At 44.9% G+C, this 19180-nt stretch overlaps 1 protein-coding gene across 2 annotated transcripts in view; it reads right to left on the bottom strand.

The window, feature by feature from the left end:
- The window catches only part of PCYT2 (phosphate cytidylyltransferase 2, ethanolamine), a 31513-nt gene that overhangs the window by 11826 nt on the left and 507 nt on the right, over positions 1 to 19180 (bottom strand). Inside the window, exons 2-8 of one of the 2 annotated variants that reach the window (XM_060252434.1) lie at positions 11380 to 11468; positions 10996 to 11157; positions 10809 to 10875; positions 7852 to 7936; positions 6065 to 6109; positions 2260 to 2301; positions 213 to 351 (exon numbers count right to left, since the gene is read on the bottom strand). In XM_060252434.1, coding sequence (XP_060108417.1) covers positions 213 to 351; positions 2260 to 2301; positions 6065 to 6109; positions 7852 to 7936; positions 10809 to 10875; positions 10996 to 11157; positions 11380 to 11468 — 629 coding nt within the window. The remainder of the gene's footprint in view (positions 1 to 212; positions 352 to 2259; positions 2302 to 6064; positions 6110 to 7851; positions 7937 to 10808; positions 10876 to 10995; positions 11158 to 11379; positions 11469 to 19180) is intronic. The other variant, XM_060252433.1, reaches the window with a different exon arrangement.

Genomic DNA, 19180 nt, shown 5'->3' on the forward strand with positions numbered 1-19180 from the left:
ATACGTTCTCTACTGCAGGGGAAATTCTCAGGAACAGGCCAAGGAACTGTATGAGATTAGTATTTCTAGAGAGAGCAACTAAAATTTACTTGTGTTTTCTCCACAAACAGAAGGCTCCTTGAGGTTCAGGATTCACGGACCTAATGTGCCTCAAATATGACCCCCCCCCCCCAGTTCAGTCCACCCCCAAGAAAGTAACAGATTCAGGATACGAAAGAGGTCAAAGGCACCAGCCACATAGATGATGGTGTCCCCTGGTTGTGGCTCCTTGCCTGATGCAAACTGGATGATCTTCTGGGATGTCTGCAGAAACTGAGAAACTCCAGTCCAGGGGCTGTGACCTTTAGGACCCTGGTGAATGAAGTACAAGTTAAATATTATTCAACTCAGGCCAAAAATATACATCTTGGATTCACTCCAACACTTGTTACTTCTCTTTTCCATCACTGATATTGGCATATTTATCAGCATTATTGATCCTGACTTTAAAACATCAAATATTGTTTCTAATCTACAGCACTGTCAATAGCTAACAGAATAATATTGAACATATGGAAAGCAAAATAAATATGCCATTTTATGAAGATAACTAGGTAAGACAGAGTATGAAGGAGATCATTATTAGCAAAGACCGCAACCATGTAGAGAGATTAATAGGAAACCTTCTGGAAGCTTCATTTGAGAACTATATAAATTTACATTTGTAGATCTGAGAAAAATATGGAACAATTTGACAAAAAGAATGGGCAAGAACTTGAGAAACACAATGGGAAAATACTGACTTACACAAATTCTTAGAATCGTAGAGTTGCAAGGGAGATCCAGGGTCATCTAGTCCAACATCCTGAACAATGCAGGAAATTGCTCTACATACTATGTTTTTCTTTGTGGTTCTCATTATAGTATATTAAATTGGTCAGTTATTTCTTTAATAAATTAATCCCATTTCAAAAATATGGACCAAGCACCTAATGAAAGTGTAGTTTTCTCTTCCAATGCCTCATTTGTTTAATTAATGTACTTACCATTTGGTATATTAACTACAGATTAATTCTATCATGTGATTAATTCCTTGTAAGACAATCATATTAAAGTTACTGAAGTTATTAAAAGACTATGTAAAGTATCTGAGAATGACTAGCACCAAAGAGGAAGTATGTGCCATATGATGCTACGCCCAGCAAGCTGACTGCCTCACTGACTGCTACATAAGAAGAGCCTTCCCCCAGGAAGGAGAGGCAGAGGGGACTGGTTGTCAGGTGCACCAGTAGAAAGGGGTCAGCCAACCCACCCTTTACCTTCCGTTAGGGGTTCTTCCTATGCTGCAGGAGGGTGCAAAGGGTACCACTGAAGACACCATCCTTAGTCCTGCCCTTGGAGCCAGCTGGAAGCCAGCCCACCCATTTCCTTTTCATCATTATGACCACTTGAGGAACCATCAAAATTGTACTCTTTCTCATATGAAGTTCAGCTTATTTGAAATAAGGTATTAAACTAAGTTCATCTCAATTGAGTAAATTAACTTTATGGAAAATGATAAATAATGAATTTTGGAGCCCTTAATATTATTCTGAGCTTAAGTGTGAAAAGAGTATTAATAACGAGAAACCTTGATTTTTGGGGGACGGAAATTATAATTTTATTACTCTTTACTTGAACTGTTACTGATACAGATTTAGACGGTTTGGTTTAAAAACTAATAATGTAGATATGTCAATATTTTGGAATTAATTATTATTACATGGTAATTATATATACTGATTGAACAGATGAGCATTTAAAACATTTGTTCGTGATATTAATTTAAAAGGAAAGGGTGTTAATGAACCAGAAGGGCAAGAGATCAGGATATTTAAAAGCTTGGCTAGGAAGAAGCATAATAAGAATACCTGATCTTGTTGGAGCTCAAGAACTTGGAAGGTAGTCAATGGAAAGAGAACAGAAGTTAGAGGAAAAAGTAACAGAAAGAAATAAAAGGATGGGGAAAAACAGAGAACAAATTACAGGATCTTATGGAGAAAATAACCCTACTGGATACTTAAGTAAATGAACAATAGAAAAGAACTGAGGAATTAAAGGGTGAGAATAAGCTACTATAAGGTAAATTAGATCAGCAAGTCAAATATCAGCAAGAAGTAAAATCAAATTATAAAAATAATATGTTCAGTTTAGAAGTTCAGAATGGATTTAGGAGACATAATCTGAAGTTTAATGTATTCATAGAACATGCGGAGAAATATGCTCTAGATGGTTACTTACAGATAATATTGTTGGACTATCATGGTTTGCCCAAGTAGGCACCTATTGGAATAGATGGGGCAGTTAGGATTGAGTGTAAAACAGCAAAGAAGTTTTAAAAGCCCAGGGATGTCTTGGTAGTTTTCTTTCATCATGTGAAAAATAAATAAATAAATAAAGGTTTACGTATACAAGGGAAACACAATGTTAGTTTTAATAATCTTCATCTTGGTACCTTGTCTAGAAGTCACAGTTTAACATGTTTGACTGAGCTGCTCCAATAGAAAGATACTAGGTAAATGGGGCACCCCATTTAGGCTTAACTTTTTTAAAAAATAAGGAGCAGATTATACGGGAAGTTCATAAATTTGTAAAGATGCTGAAGTATTCAAAGGAAGAAGAAAAAACAGGCTTTCACCAGAAGGTGATAGTATCTTGCAAAACTTTGGTTGTTGTTTTTTTACTATAGATTGGAGAGGGTCTCTTTAAGGTTCTTTTGGTAAATGTGTAGGAGCTTAATTACCTGAGCAAGAGAAGGAAGTATTCCATGCTGCATAAGAAAGAGGAGGTAGGTGTTTTATTCCTACAGGAAGCCCAATTTAAGAAAGATCATGAACACTATCTGAATCATATTGGGAAGCGGAGAGATTTTTAAAAATCTGTGCTGAGGATATATTGAAAGACAAATTAGGAAAGTATGTAATAATTAATTGTTTTAATAAATCATATACTGAACAAGTAAAATTGTATAAACCTCCATTTGGAGAAAGAGTTAAGTTTGTGAAGGGACATATTTTTATGATATGAGATTTTAATGGAGTGATAAAAGGCACGGATGCATTAACAGATAACATAAGACCTTTAGCCAAATCTGTCCTGAAAAGGTCAAGATCATGCTTTTTATTTAGTACCTAATAATTTCTACTCTAGAGTAGATTTTTCTTGGTTCTCCCCCCCCCCCCCCAATTATGATAAAAATTCAGAAGGTTAAGATTCAGTCTGAAACATATACAGACCATGGCCTAGTTATGCTATTTTGAAAGCAGGTAAACCTCCAAAGCTATAGATACTTGTATACTGGTTTTGACAAAAGGAAGAGACTAGACAAGGGATGTAGGATAGCTGGAATAAATGTTTTATTTTAGTTTTACCTTAGAGGTCAGCTGGACCATGGTAGGACATGCCACTGATTTAAAATATTAAAGAGTTCAAAAATACTGGCAACAGGAAACATATGTGAATTCTCACATTCATAAAGTAAAACTGGAGAGAAAGGCAACAAGGAACTCTCAAATGTTAGAGAACAGAATTTTTAAAACTGCAATTAGAAGTGAAAAGAGATACACAAGATCTAGAGATAACTGAACTACACAAGATGAACATTTTGAATCTGGAAATGGACCTTCCGAGGTGTTATCAAAGATTTTTGCTAGAGAAAATAAAAACAAAATGATTAAAATACCATATGAATCAATTTTGCTTATCCTAGTAAAATCATATTTCTCTTACTGAGAACATTTGTTGGATTTTGCACATGAGGGTTTTTTTTAATACTTATGATTCTTAAATTAATTCCATAACTAGTGAGAGATCCAGACACGACACAACCACCAAAGTGTGCATATATAAATAACAAGCAGACCCCATATATTTCCACACAAACACACTGCCTCAGCAAGTCTGTTCCATTGCTGCACGCAGAGGAGCAGAATGGAATGTTAGCTCCCTCATGTGACAGGACTGGGCATAGTTTATAAACTAGTTCAACCAACATCTCTTTGGTATGAGATTACAACCAAAGTGCCAAAAAAAGCCTTCCTCAAGGCCAGGGGAAGAACTACAGTACTGATAATGCAAGCAGCCCAGGCACAGTAATCTTCTCACATAATTCTCTCTATTAGATAGGATTGGCAGGTCCAATTCAAGAAATATCTGGGAACTTTGGGGGTGAAGTCAGGAGCAAGGGTATGACAAGCATGACTGAGCTCCAAAGTGAGTTCTGGCCATCCCATTTAAAGGGGCTACACACCTTTTAAATGCCTGCCCTCCATTTGGAAATGATGAAGGGTAGGAGAACCTTTTTGGGGGGTTCATAGATTTGTACCCCTGGTCCAATCTTTTTGAAACTTGCAGGGGGGGGGGTTTCTTTTGAAGAGAGGCACCCCCGTAAAAAAGTCTGCCGTGAAAATGTCGTGATTCGACATTACCCCCCAAGTCAGAAACAACTGGTGCTTGCACAGGGGACCGACCTTTACCTTTTAACTAAAAAACAGCCCCACCCCCACAAGCCCAAGATATCCACAGATCATTTTCCCCTTAAACCCTATGGGAATTGGTCTCCATAAGGTATAATGGAGTGCCCAGCAGACATTTCCCTCCCCTCCCACACCGCTTTCTGATAACCCTGACGCAGAGGGAGGGCCTCCAAACCAGGGGATCCCCTGCCCCAAACTGGGTATTGGTAACCCTACCATTATATTAAAAAAAAAAAAAGCCAGATATTGAAGGAACTCAAAGTACCTCTAGACTGCCTAAGCAACGTTCTAACCAAAGCCTGTAGTGAGACTAAAAACCAGCTGCAGTGAACCCCAAAGAAACTCCTTGGTCACTAAGCTGATTTTTGCCCATTTATAAGTGCTTCTCAATATGTAGCCAAAACTACAAAGACTCAGGAAACAAAGATGCAGCAGCAAACAAGCACTCCCCGTGCAAGTTAGCAAACAGTGCCAGATGAATCTGTGCCTGCTAAATTTAACAGGCTGAAGTCTAGAGCTTCCCTCTGTGCCTTTTTATTTGCTGCTGGATCAGGAGTCAATAAGGGTTCCGGGTCCTCCCTGGTCATTGGTGGGGTGTGGGTAGGGTTCCCAGCTCCAGACTGGGAAACTCCTGGCGATTTGGGGATGGAGCCTGGGGAGGATAGGGACCTCAGTGCAGTACAATACCATACAGTCCTCTCTCCAAAGCATTCATTTTCTTCAGGGGAACTAACCTCTGTAATCTGAAAATAAGCAGTAATTCTGGGAGATTCCCAGGTCCCACCTGCAGCCTGGCATCCCTAGCAAGCCAGTTTAACTTATCCTGCCTCTTCCCTTTCCAGATCTTTCATCTTCCCTGTTCACCTCCTCCAGGTCTGGCTGCACTGTAATTAAAGTCCTGCTCAAGACATCAGTTGGGGATGGGGAAACTAGGTGCTTCATCTCCAAGTTTACAGGCACGTAGGGGGGTGTCTCTATATTGCTAAGTGGTATGTCCACAAACCACCATGCTACAATGTCTTATATCTAGAAATTTTGTCTTTACTTCTCCCAAGAGAGCCAGTTTGGTGTAGTGGTTAAGTGTGCGGACTCTTATCTGGGAGAACCGGGTTTGATTCCCCACTCCTCCACTTGCACCTGCTGAGATGGCCTTGGGTCAGCCATAGCTCTGGCAGAGGTTGTCCTTGAAGGGGCAGCTGCTGTGAGAGTCCTCTCGGCCCCACCCATCTCACAGGGTGTCTGTTGTGGGGGGGAGAAGATATAGGAGATTGTAAGCCGCTCTGAGTCTCTCATTCAGAGAGAAGGGCAGGGTATAAATCTGCAATCCTTCTTCTTTCACAATAATTAGAGGCTATTTTGTGGTCACTCTGAAATTGCTGGTTAGGATTCTTATATTGTTATAAACAGACTGCAGAGCATATGGTATTACTCATTTATGAGCAGGTCATTTCCCCCTATCATTTTCAAAGGTAAGCTTAGTCTGGGTATCCCCAGGCAGAAAGAAGCAACCTGCATTGCAGGGACACTGTCTCAACTAGGCCTCAATTGTGACCATGGGCACTGTCCCTTACCTTCCCAAAGTTGTCTTTGTGTTTCCGATAATCCATATCTTCATCCTGTGAATTATAAAATGTGTTCATCAATGATGAATAATTCTTTCTGGATTCTTCTGGTTCAGGAAAGAAATATGATGAGCACTGCATCAGATCAGACACAGCTGCCATCACTCAAATTTATGCACAATGACATAAGCTCTCAACTGGAACTTGCACAGATGTTATGTAGGATATTGTTGGGGTTCATCTCCAAACACCAACAAGGTACAAACTTCCAAACCAGATGCTTTTGGTCCTCTCTCAAAGTATAGTCTTGGGGGATTAATCACACTGCCCATCTGAGAAACTGTTGCAACCTTGTACTGCTACACACATGCTATGGCAGTGCCATAGCTAGAATTTGGAAGGTCGGGGGGCATCTATATTTTTTTTTTGGGGGGGGGCTGATGCCCCGCCCAGTGCCCCAAACGACCTTCCCTCTAGTGGCTGCCTGCCTCACTCTCTTGCCACCGCCCTCCCCTCCCCCCAACCAACTTGCTTCTGGGCTGGGGGCAGAAGCAGCCCCCAGCCCCCGGGCAAGTTAAAGGGCCCGTGGATCAGCTGTTTCATGGACCCTTTAACTTGCCCGAGGGCTGGACACTGCTTCTGCTGCTGGCCCATGCGCTGTTTTAATGGCAGGGAATGGAGGGCTGCGGGGAATTCACCACCGCCCTCTCTTCCCCACCAGTAAAATAACGTGCGGGCCGGCAGCAAAAGCAGGACTCCACAGTTAAGGGCCCGAAAAAAAGAGTTGATCCACAGGCCCTTTAAGTAACGGGGGGGGGGGGGGCTAGGGGCTGCTTCTGCTGCCAGGAGTGGCTCTAGGGCAAATAGGCCCTAGGCAGGTGACCCCCCCGGCGTCCCCCGTCGCCATGCTCCGCTCGCCCCCACCCACCGCAACACTCCACTCGCTTGCCTCCCACTGCCCGCCACCGCGCCCTGCTTCTCCGCTTGCCGCTCCTCCTCCCCCCGCTCGCTGCAACTGCTGCTGGCCGCATGCCGTTTTAGTGGCAGGGAAGGGAGGGCTGTGGTGAGCTCATCCCTGCCCTCTCTTCCCCACTAACGCGTGGGCCGGCAGCAGAAGCAGCCCCCAGCCCCCGCACCAGTTAAAGGGCCCACGGCTCAGTTGATTGACAGGCCCTTTAACTCAGGCTGGAGGCTGCGACTGCTTATGCCCCCCGCCCCAGAAGCGACCTCTCCACTGTCCTGGAGCCATGGCAGAGGTCCCAGGGGCTGGTTGGGGCCCCAGAGTCAGGGGGCCTCTTCCAGAAGTCAGAGGGCTATGCCCCCACAGGCCCCCTCGTAGCTACGGGCCTGTGCTATGGCAGCCATCTCTCCTCTCTGTGGGACCCACTTAAACTCCTTTTCTAGTCTCCCAACATTGCCATCTGGTTATCCACACAAACAAGATTTCCCCTCTCTTTCTTACTCACCACTTCACCCACACAGTACACAGGGTCTAAACACTACTAGTAGTAGTCTGAATTAATTTCAAAGGCCACTTCATCGAACATATGCTTCGTTTTGTTTTTGGCATCAGCTACCTAGAAGGCTTCTGCCAAGCAGCACTAGTCCTGGCGCATATCCCAGAGATCAGCAGATTCCAGTCTCCTGGCTTTCCCCCTGACAGCTGGTGAAATTCAGAAACATCACTGCAACCTGCCAAGGAAGCAACCCTATACTAGAAGACCTGAATACCATAAGAAATTGACGGAGAAAAGAAGTCTCCGTCCCCCCTGTTCATGCCCCTCTTTTTGACTCACAATATTACTGTGGTGGGCCTTGGTCATGAGCAGCATACGGCCAACCAGATCTGTGGTGGACACTCCCTGAGTGCGTTTACATTCCCTGCAATAAGACAAGGTCAGAGTGAGACAGGAGCTCTGGGAACAGCCACTAAGAGTATCTACAGTGTCCTCAACTTTGGATCTCCTTACTGTAGGAGAGCCAGTTTGGTGTAGTGGTTAAGTGTGCGGACTCTTATCTGGGAGAACCGGGTTTGATTCCCCACTCCTCCACTTGCACCTGCTGGAATGGCCTTGGGTCAGCCATAGCTCTGGCAGAGGTCTTTGAAAGGGCAGCTGCTGTGAGAGCCCTCTCCAGCCCCACCCACCTCACAGGGTGTCTGTTGTGGGGGAGGGAGGTAAAGGAGATTGTGAGCCGCTCTGAGACTCTGTCCTTGAAAGGGCAGCTGCTGTGAGAGTCCTCTCAGCCCCACCCACCTCACAGGTGTCTGTTGTGGGGGAGGAAGATAAAGGAGATTGTGAGCCGCTCTGAGGCTCTGTCCTTGAAAGGGCAGCTGCTGTGAGAGCCCTCTCCAGCCCCACCCACCTCACAGGGTGTCTGTTGTGGGGGAGGAAGGGAAAGGAGATTGTGAGCCGCTCTGAGACTCTTCGGAGTGGAGGGCGGGATATAAATCCAATATCTTCATCTACCTCACAGGGTGTCTGTTGTGGGGGAGGAAGGTAAAGGAGATTGTGAGCCGCTCTGAGACTCTTCGGAGTGTAGGGCGGGATATAAATCCAATATCTTCTTCTTCTTCTTGTATTGGGAATATTCCTGAGACACATTATGGTTAATCAGAAGACAAGGACTTTGGAATAGTCATTTAAAAATCTGATGGTCATTCCATCACTGTAGCTCAGTGGGCTTGGTCCTGGTCAGCATTTGTACATCAGGATCATTCGGGAGCCACTGATTCATTCTCAATTGCCACAAATAAAATGTATAGTGCTCCAGTAACCCCTCACTATTCCAGTGACAAACCAAAGGGTGGGGGGGGCGGAATGCGGTCTGCCCCAAATACAGCTTAAGGAAGGCCTCTGAAGGGGTTAAGAACATAAGAACATAAGAGAAGCCATGTTGGATCAGGCCAACGGCCCATCCAGTCCAACACTCTGTGTCACACAGTGGCAAAAAATTTTATACATACACACACACTGTGGCTAATAGCCACTGATGGACCTCTCTGCTCCATATTTTTATCTAAACCCCTCTTGAAGGTGGCTATGCTTGTGGCCGCCGCCACCTCCTGTGGCAGTGAATTCCACATGTTAATCACCCTTTGGGTGAAGAAGTACTTCCTTTTATCCATTTTAACCTGGCTGCTCAGCAATTTCATCGAATGCCCACGAGTTCTTGTATTGTGAGAAAGGGAGAAAAGTACTTCTTTCTCTACCTCAAAGGGTTCCTCAAAGACAGCCTTCAGCTGAATGTCTTCCCCCGTATTTGTACTCTTAGATCTTTTCTAAATATTTCAATTCTGTATTTTAGAAAATGTGGAACTTTTGAAAGGAGCAAGTGACTTGTTACCAGTCTCAGTAAAGGAAACAAATGCTGTGAGTTAAAAGATTTTCTTCCTCTCTGCTTCTATCATAAAAAACAATGTTTATTGTTTTCTACTTTCTGTTAGCAGCAGACTGTACTACATAAAAGTGCCTCAGCCACCAGGGGCGCATGGAAGCCTGAGCATAGCAAAAAGCTCTAAAACAAAGTAAGAGTCAAGTTCACCTTTAAGAACAACAAAGTTTTATTCAGAACATAAGCTTGGACCACACGAAAGCTTACATTCCGAATAAAACTTTGTTGGCCTTAAAGGTGAACTTGACTCCTACTTCGTTCTACTGCTTCAGACCAACACAGCTGCTCCCAAAAAGCCGCCCTGAGCCATTTGTGGAAAGGGCGGGATATAAATCCCAAATAAATAAAAAATAAATAAAAATTAAGATTGACTAAGCTTCCCTGTCTTTCTCCAAGACTCAAGCAGACTTCCTTAGGGTTGCCGGGTTTTTGTTGGAAAATATCTGGAGACTTTGGGGGGTGAATCTGGGAGAGGGAGGGCAGGGTTTAGGGAGGGGAGGAGCCTCAGCATGGTACAATGCCATAAACACTTCAAAGCAGCCATCTTCTCCAGGGGAGCTGATCTCTGCCAGCTGGAGAGCAGTTGTAAAAGCAAGAGATCCCCAGGCCCCACCTGGAGGCTGGCAACCCTAACAAATTGCACTGATAGTTGCTACTGTAATTGCCACAGTGAGAACCAGGTGGCACCTGTAAGACTAATGAAGATGTAAGGTTTCTGTGCAGGGCCAGCCCTAGGGCCCACAGTGCTCCAGGCAGCCTTGCTACCTGCCACCCTCCCCCTGCCGCTGCCCACCCCATCCCCACTCTCCCTGCTGCCCCTTCACAGCTCAATGGCAGGGATTAGCGGCGGCAAAGGGGAAAACAGCAATGATCGGGGTGGGGAAGGAGGCAGGGAGAAGCGGCAGCAACGGGGAAAGAAGCAGCGATCGGGGAGGGGAGGGAGGCGGGGAGAAGCAGCGATCAGAGTGGGGAGGGAGGGGAGGGAGGCGGGGAGAAGTGGCAGCAAGGCAAAGGGGAAAGACAGCAGCAATTCGAGGAGGGACCAGGACCAGCGCCTTAGGCAAGTGTCTAGTTTGCCTAGTGGAAAAGCTGGCCCTGTTTCTGTGCATGTCTATTTCTTCAGAGAGGGAGGGAGGATTCTTCTGACAAGCTCAATTTACATTGAGATTGCCCTGTTCTGTTGTTGACTTTGAGACCTCCCCCTGATCTGGTACAGAGGCAAGTGATGGCAAACCACCTCAGAACGTCTCCTGCTCGATGAGGGTGTTAAAAAAATTATCTGCCCCAGGCAACAAATAGACTAGGTATGCCACTGCACTATTCTGACAAGGGCAGCATCAATTAACAAGGAGAGATTTACCGGTATCTCCCAGCATTCTTCACTTCTTCATAAGTGTCCTTGCCATCCACAGTGAGCGTGATGTCATCTAGGAAGATAAAGAACATTATATCCCTGCTAGCAAACTGAAAGGTTCTGGAAACTTCCATTGAGCCTGACCAGTGTTAGTATGTACAAATCACTGACTACAAAAAGCTCACGTACTTACTTCCATGAACACAGAAGTCACAGTTATATTTATCCAGAATTTCTAGCGTTGTAACATAGGGAGCTCCCGGCACAATCTCGTCTACCCACTTGATGGCTTTCACCATTTTGTATCTCTCTTCTTGTGTGAAGACAGGAGGACCTTTATGCTTGGAGATTTCCTCTGATGTTAAAAAGAGCAATATTTGTTAATATCAAGCCGGATGCCAAGACAAGCAAGAAGGGGTGGCTACCTTAATCCAATCTAGCTCCCAAATATTCAAGTGACATCTAGCCAGTAGCCAGACATTGTTGGAGACAGAGTGCTGACCAGACAGAACTTTTGATCTCATAAAGCAAGATAAAGGTGCTTCTGAAATAGGCCAAAGGGAAACCAGTTCCTTACCATCTGTATGGACTCCCACAATAAGATAATCCCCCATCGCCCGAGCTTGGCGCAGCTGGTTGGAGTGCCCATAATGCACCATATCATAGCTATAAAAATACAAAGGGGTTTGGTGTTAAGAGTTTGGCCTGGCACTGCTATCACAAGACTCTCTTTCTGCACCCTGCATAGAATGCTACAGTCCCATCTGGATTAGCTACCCACCCAGTACACCCTTGATATTGATCACTAAGGTGGTGTTCTCACAAGTAGTGAAGAATGGCTTTATTTCTAGAAAAACAAAAGTCCAATGGCACCCTAAAGACTACCAGTATATATGCTCACATGAGCTTTCATGAATCAGAACTCACTTTCTCAGATGGTTTCTAGTTACTACTATTTCTCTACTGAAAAACAGATCCGCTCTCTCTTCATCTCAAGTTTTATCCACTGCCACATTCTCTACACTATTTTGGGATGCTTGGTCTCCAAGACCAGAGCTTTTTTTGAGCAGGAATGCACAGGAACGCAGCTCTGTCTGGCTTGGTTCCAGGGGTGTGGTCTAATATGCAAATGAGTTCCTGCTGGGCTTTCTCTGGAAAAAAGCCTGGTGTGAAGCAATGGTGACATGAAGGGGTGTGGCCTAATATGCAAATGAATTCCTGCTGGGCTTTTCCTACAAAAATAGCCCTGTCCAAGACTAATAAAGAATTATAGCACAATGTAAAGTCACAAATGTTTACAGAAACTTCACTAAGGAAGGTAAAAATGAGAGCAGGGGTTAGTAAACTAAGTTTCAAATGAAAAGTGGTCCAGTTTGTAAGGACTAAGCATCCCCCCACCCCTGCTTATTCTTTGAAAATAATTCCCTCCCAGGGTTACAGTGCAGCAAAGAAGCAGCCATCAGACCATTACTTGATGTCATTTTGCTTTAGCTTGTCCCTGAAAAGCACATAAATCAAGAATTGTTGAAAAAGGGCACCGTTATATAATAATTTCATACCCATCATTTTGTAATATCAGAGTCCTTGAGCATGTTTTCTAAGTCCAAATGTCTCCCCACAACAATTTTCAGGGACAAAGACAAGCAGAATTCTCCCTTTGGCACTGAAAAAAATGTATGTGGTGAGGTGGGGAGGGGGGGGAAGAATGGCTCAAAAGTAGTACTGAGCTCAACCCCTCCCCTCCGGTTAGTGATCTGTTACCCCTCTGTTCCCATGCAGGGGAATAAAGCTTTTTGCCTCCATTCCTTCTTTCCTAGCCTTTTGTGGCTTCCCATGTGTGGTACTTTATTCTGAAAAGTTGACTGTAATATGATATACAGTGTGTGTGTGTACAGAACATTTACTACAATATTTTTTATTCATCTGCTGAAAAGCTTTTCGAGCTCAAAGCACACTGGCACTGCCTTCTTGGGACTGCATACAGAATAAAGCACTCATGTATTGTGGCTTCTGCTGCTATGTTTGCATTACAGTTGGTTGCAGCTTTCCTCCTGCTGATAAAGAATTAGGAGAGCAGAGAAAGAGATGTTAAATATTCTCCAGAAGAGGAAAGCACGCCACAAGATGCTATCTGCCAACGAAGGCAATTGAGATTATTAATGAAAACTTGCCTTGCCTGTTCTGTTCCACACCAGACTATGTGGATTACATACTTCTTCACTGCAAGACATTCCAGCCCCACTTCTTCTCATTAACCAAACTGCTAGGAGTGCCATGCAAGGCATGCAAGAAGTTTGCATCTGACAGAATTGCATATACGAACCGCATCTAAACGAAGCTGTAAGCGCAGGAGCCAAATGTTCCTAAGGCATTTGTGCTACCAAGCACTAATAAAACATTTATTAGATGCTGTCAACATTAGTTTAGCTTAATTACCAACTGAATGCGGGAGGGCACAGAGAACAGCATAAGAACAACCTAGTGTGGGGCTGCCTTGAGGGGGCTGAATTGCATCAAGACAATTTGGGATTGAAATCGCCACTCAGCCATGAGGCTTTCTGGGCAATTTCAGTACCACAACAGACTTGTTTTACAGAGAAATTTATTGAGAAACCAGGCTAACTTCTGAGTTTTTGGGAAGAAGAGCAGAATACACATTTGACAGACTAAAGAATGATTGTGTCACTGTTGTTTACAACATACCAGTTCCACCCCTCAGACATGTTGTTTACAACATACCAGTTCCACCCCTCTGGTGGCACGCTCCCTTAGGAATATCCAGTTGGAAACATTTAGGACACGAGTTGTCTCTGGCCTGTATATGCTGCTTTCACTTACTGAATTCAGAAAGTATATCAAATGGTTTTATTCTGGAGAGTATGTGGTGGAGCTGGCTGTGTTTTAACCATCTATAGCATTTTTCACTTTGTGGTTTTATGTACTGTTTTTAAATCGTTGCTAGACACTTATGACGTCTTTGTGTCCTTGCAGCTTTTGTTGATTTGTGAACTTGAGTCTGAGGAAGTTAGGCAGGGTATAAATATTTTAAATAAATAAATTACACCCAAGCAAAAGCATGCACCAACTATATCAAGGCAATAAATGACAGAACATATAGTACACATCTTATATTCTAACAACAAAGTTGGCCAATCCAATGACTGTGACTAGGCAAAACAGAAAGACCCAGGTGGGCTGCCGTGTTGGTCTGAAGCAGTAGAACAAAGTAGGAATCAAGTATCACCTTTAAGACCAACAAAGTTTTATTCAGAATGTAAGCTTTGGTATGTGTGCATACTTCTTCAGACAAGGGAATGGGGTACAGTGAGCAGAACTTACATATAGCTGGTGGGTAGTGGTTAAGAATATAAAGTGATAAAGTTAGGATCCAATGGCAAAATAGTGTAATAAACAAATTAAAAGACCATTTGGTATGGATAGTATTTGCAAGGGAAACAAATCTTTGTTTCTTTCTACAAACCTGAAAAGGGCCCCAGGTTTGCAAACAAATATGAAATCTGACCACCACCACCCCAATGTTGGGGGGGGGGGGATTTTAAAAAGGCAAGAAAGGAGAGCCTATAGCTTTAAGCAATGGAGTCCCTTAGTAGCTGTTGCTAGGCAACCACAGTATTCCAGGGTGGGCTGTGGTGAGGAAAGAGGAGGAGGAAGGGCCTTTTCCTGGCCTATTTTGGCCTTGAGGGAGAACTCAGCAAGGCTAGGCCTGCCCAGGGTACCAGCTCCAAGTTGAGAAATTTCTAAAGATTTTGTGGTGGAGTCTGAGGAGGGCCAGGTTTGGGGAGGGGAGAGGCCTCAGCTAGATATTATGCCATAGAGTCTACCCTCCAAAGGGAAAAGATCTCTGTGCCTAGAGTTGAACTGTAATTCTGGAAGATCTCTAGGTCTCACCTGGAGGTAGGAAACAACCTCTGGGTGACTTGATACCAACTGACTTGCATGACCCAACTAGGACTGGCTGCCTGCTACTGTTCAACAGCAATTTCCCTATGAAACCAGTATGGTGTAGCTGTTAGAGCTTCAGAGTAGGGTCTGGGAGACCCAGGTTCAGATCCCCATCTTGTTAACCTTGTGTGGATTGTTGTTGTGTGAATAAAAAGGAGGAGAAAAGAATAGTGTAAACTGCTTTGTGGGAAAAGGTGGAGTATAAATGAAGAAAATAAATAATATAGCTAGGGTTGCCAAGTCCCCTTGCCCATCTAGCAGGGGGATTTGGGGGGTGTTCTGGGGGTGGACAGGGACATTGCAGGATGTCCCCAATGTAATGGTATCACTCAGAAGTGACATCATGTCAGGGACATCGCACAGGAGACACTCTGGTTTTTGCAAAATCTCTGGTTAAATTGGTCTTAAACCATGGAGTTTGCTCAAAAACCAGAGTGGCTGTGCAATGTCATTGCATTGGAGACATTGCGCAGTGATGTCTCTGTTTAGGAGAGGGATTTTCCCAGTTGGCCAGAGGGTCCATGGCAGAAGGGAGCCTCTCAAAATTGGGGGATCCTTCACTGGGAGCTGGCAATCCTAAAAATAGCTGAAGATGGGACACAGATAAAAGGTAGGTTAGTGAGTGGCTGAGAAAAAGAGAATGAGGCAAGGGAAGGGAAGAGAAGAGAAGAGAAGAGAAGAGGATATGGGAGTTGCTTATGGGAGGGAAAGAGGAAATAATATGAGGTCAGGGATACAGAGGACAGTGAGGTGCCACCCCACAAGATTTTGAGGGTTCCTACCATGCAAGTAGGCCTGGCCTCATGGCCTGCACCACACAACTGGGCCACAGTTTTTCTAGGTAGAGGCTGCTGGGGCCAGAGGAAGATTAAAACAGAAGGACAGATAAAGGCTGTTGGGTGGGAATGAGATAGGGCTGCCAACTCCAGGTTAGGAAATCTCTAGAGATTTGGGGGACAGAGCCTGGGGAGGGTGCAGTTTGGGGAGGGAAGAGACCTCAGAGGGGTATAATGCCATAGGCTCTACCCTCAACACGGCCACTTCCTCCATGGGATTTAGAGTTGCCAAGCTCCAAGTGGGGGCTGGAGATTACCTGGAATTACAACTGCTTTCTAGATGACATCAGTTCCCCTGGAGAAAATGGCTGCTTTGGAGGGTGGACTGTATGGCATTATACTCTGCTGAGGTTGCTTCCCTCTCCAAACATCACCCTCCTGAGGTTCCACCCCTAAATCTCCAGGAATTTCCCAATCTACAGCTGGCAGCCCTAATGGTAGAACTGATCTCTGTAGTTGGGAAACCTGTTGTGATTTCATGACATCTCCAGGCCCTACCTGAAGGTTTAGCAATAAACAGAAATCACAGTGTCTAGGTTGAGCAAAATGGAAAAAACACTGTGCAATATACACTGAAAAATTATGCTTACATACAACAATTTAAGCCAATATGTTCAGAACTGTATATATTGATAATTCTATTGGCAATTATTCTCATATATATGTCTTCCATTACACACAACAATTGACCCAAATACACATTCATAAAGCTCAGTTCTCTGTCAGTGTAATTGTATGCAGTTCTTAAAGAGCCAGTCCTCCAATTTAGCTGATGCAAAGTATCACTCCGGCCAACACCCGTGTAACTCTCAATATTGATGGCTGATAAGCTGTCTTCTTTAGAAAGAAGCAGGCGATGAGCCAGAAATATCCAAAATTCTTTTCAACCAGCAATATGAAGCTTTAGAAACGAGAAAGCGGCAACGTGCGCCCTAGGTTTCAAGGCATGTTTCCATGGAGAAATTTTCCTCTGGCCACAATTTTGAACAGAACTATCAAAAGTGCCATCAAAAAATTACCATGGAATAGGAATCTAAAACATACATAAATTTAGAACCTATACAGCAAAGTGACTCACCCTGTGCTCACATCAAATTGTATACTTTAATACAATCTATTTATTTATTACAGTCTACGACTAGCACAGATCATTATATACATCACTAAGAATTTTATGGTCCATCAGTTAAATGGGATATAATACTTTATGACAGCACATTTGGTTAAATTTATGTATGGAGGACTGTCTCTTTAAGAACTGCATACGATTACACTGACAGAGGACTGAGCTTTGTGAATGATTTCTTCTTGGAGGTTAGCAACCCTATAAAGATACGGAAGCAGGAAAATGGGAGAGGTTTCAGGAAGAGGAAAGCGGAAATAGTGGGGGAGGGGGAAATAAGATGCCTCCCACAAGTCCTTGTGGGTTCCAACTTGTAGGTTTATTATATCAAAGTCCAGAAGAACACAAGACACAAGAGGGAACATTCTGTTCATGGTTCCTGACACCTTCTGCAGCTTCAAGCTGGGAACAGTAACTGTACAAGAGAAACTGAAACACAAAAGCTCACACAACCAACTTTCTTCATCAGTTAGCAAAGGAAGGAGGAACTAGAATGGCTGGGTCACTTGTACAAAGTTCTGAAATGCCAGAAAAGTGTGCCTTGATATCACTTCCTGTGGTGATTGTGCCTCTTGCATGCTCCCCTGCCCATTTACAATCCCAGTTGATGGGCTTTACTTGGGTCTACGAAACCCAACCTAGGGAAATAAGGTACACTCTAGGTCACATGGGATCCTGCATTACTCATAAACAGATGTCACAGTGCGGTCAACAAACACACATCTCATAACCAGGAGAATCCAGGGCACAGGATAATCGCCAGAATAGTTTCAGTGAAGAAACAAAGTTTATGACCCTCTCTAAACTCCAAAGTACTACATTGTATATAGATGAGAACACCCAGTTCCTTTAGGATAATTGGTTTATTAGGACATTTAAACTTTCCCACTTCAGGGCACAAGGCAATCAGCAGGAAAATGAGTTAATCACAGTAACAGATTATTCAACAACTGCCCAACTACCCACTACCAAGAACCTTGTGCAGGGATAAACAATCCACCCAGCCCTCAATGCTCCACTACCCTATTCACAGCACAGATTCAGTATCATTACACACAAACTCTAAGGATAGTACTAGCAAGAGGTGCTGCAAGATTGGAAGGAAGGAAGGAAGGAAGGAAGGAAGGAAGGAAGGAAGGAAGGAAGGAAGGAAGGAAGGAAGGAAGGAAGGAAGGAAGGAAGGAAGGAAGGAAGGAAGGAAGGAAGGAAGGAAGGAAGGCCCCGTACAAGAAGAAAACAGAATGGATGGAGCCACCTCTCTTATTAAGGCCAAAGGAGTTGTGGATTGGGCTGAACAAGCAGGAAACCCCCTCTCCAAGAAACCTACTTCTCCACAACACTCCCTCTGGAAGGCAGCCCCCGCTACGGAACTGGTTCCTAAGCACGGGCATCACCGGTGTACAACCTCAATCCTACTGCAGGGCACACACGGTAGCGCTCTTCCTTCCTTAAGAGCTGTGAGCTGCCTAGGCTGACCCTGGCAGACTTAACCGTCAGGAATGCACCTCCAACTCTGTCGGGGGTGAAAACGCAGATCTGCATCCAGGATACTCAGAGAGCCGAGAGGTCCCTACAGAAGGACTTGTGGGGCGGGGGGGGGGGGGGGAGAGCAAAGCCTGCAAGGCTCCTTGCCCAAAGTAATCCCCAGCAGGGCCATAGCCAGAATTCGGAAGGTGGAGGGGGGGGGCCCAAATGACTTTCCCTCTAAGTCATGGCTCCCTCCCAACCAAACAACCAACTTGATTCTGGGCTAGGTTGATTCAGGGCTTGATTCTGGGCTAGATTCAGCCCTTTAACTTGAGTGAGGGCTGGGGACTGCTTCTGCTGCCCTTTAATTTGCCCGAGGGCTGGGGACTGCTTCTTGCTACCGACCCACGCACTTGTTTTAGTGGCAGGGAATGTAGGGCGGTGGCAAGCTCACCACCAACCTCTCTTCCCCACCAGTAAAATAATGTGCGGCTGGCAGCAGAAGCAGGCCCAGTGCCAGTTAAGGGCTTGCAAAACAGCTGATCCATGGGCTCTTTAAGTAGGGGGGGGCCCCTAGGGGCTGCTTCTGCTGCCAGGAGCGGCTCTAGGGCGAATACACCCTAGGCAGGCAACCCACCACGGGCGCCCCCCAGCCGCAGCGCTCCGCTCCCTCACCCCCTGCTGCCACCCCCCTTCCCTCTTCTTGCCACCCTCCTCCCCCCACTTGCCATGACTGCTGCCAGCCGCGCTGTTTTAGTGGCAGGCAGCGGAGGGCTGCAGCAAGCTCACCACCGCCCTCTCTTCTCCACCAGTCAACTAACGTGCGGGCCGGCAGCAGAAGCAGGGCGAGTTAAGGACCTGCAAAAGAGCTGATCCGCAGGCCATATGAACATATGAAGCTGCCTTATACTGAATCAGACCTTTGGTCCATCAAAGTCAGTATTGTCTTCTCAGACTGGCAGCGGCTCTCCAGGGTCTCAAGCTGAGGC

The sequence above is a fragment of the Heteronotia binoei genome, chromosome 13 (genome assembly GCF_032191835.1).
Source record: "Heteronotia binoei isolate CCM8104 ecotype False Entrance Well chromosome 13, APGP_CSIRO_Hbin_v1, whole genome shotgun sequence".
NCBI lineage: Eukaryota > Metazoa > Chordata > Lepidosauria > Squamata > Gekkonidae > Heteronotia > Heteronotia binoei.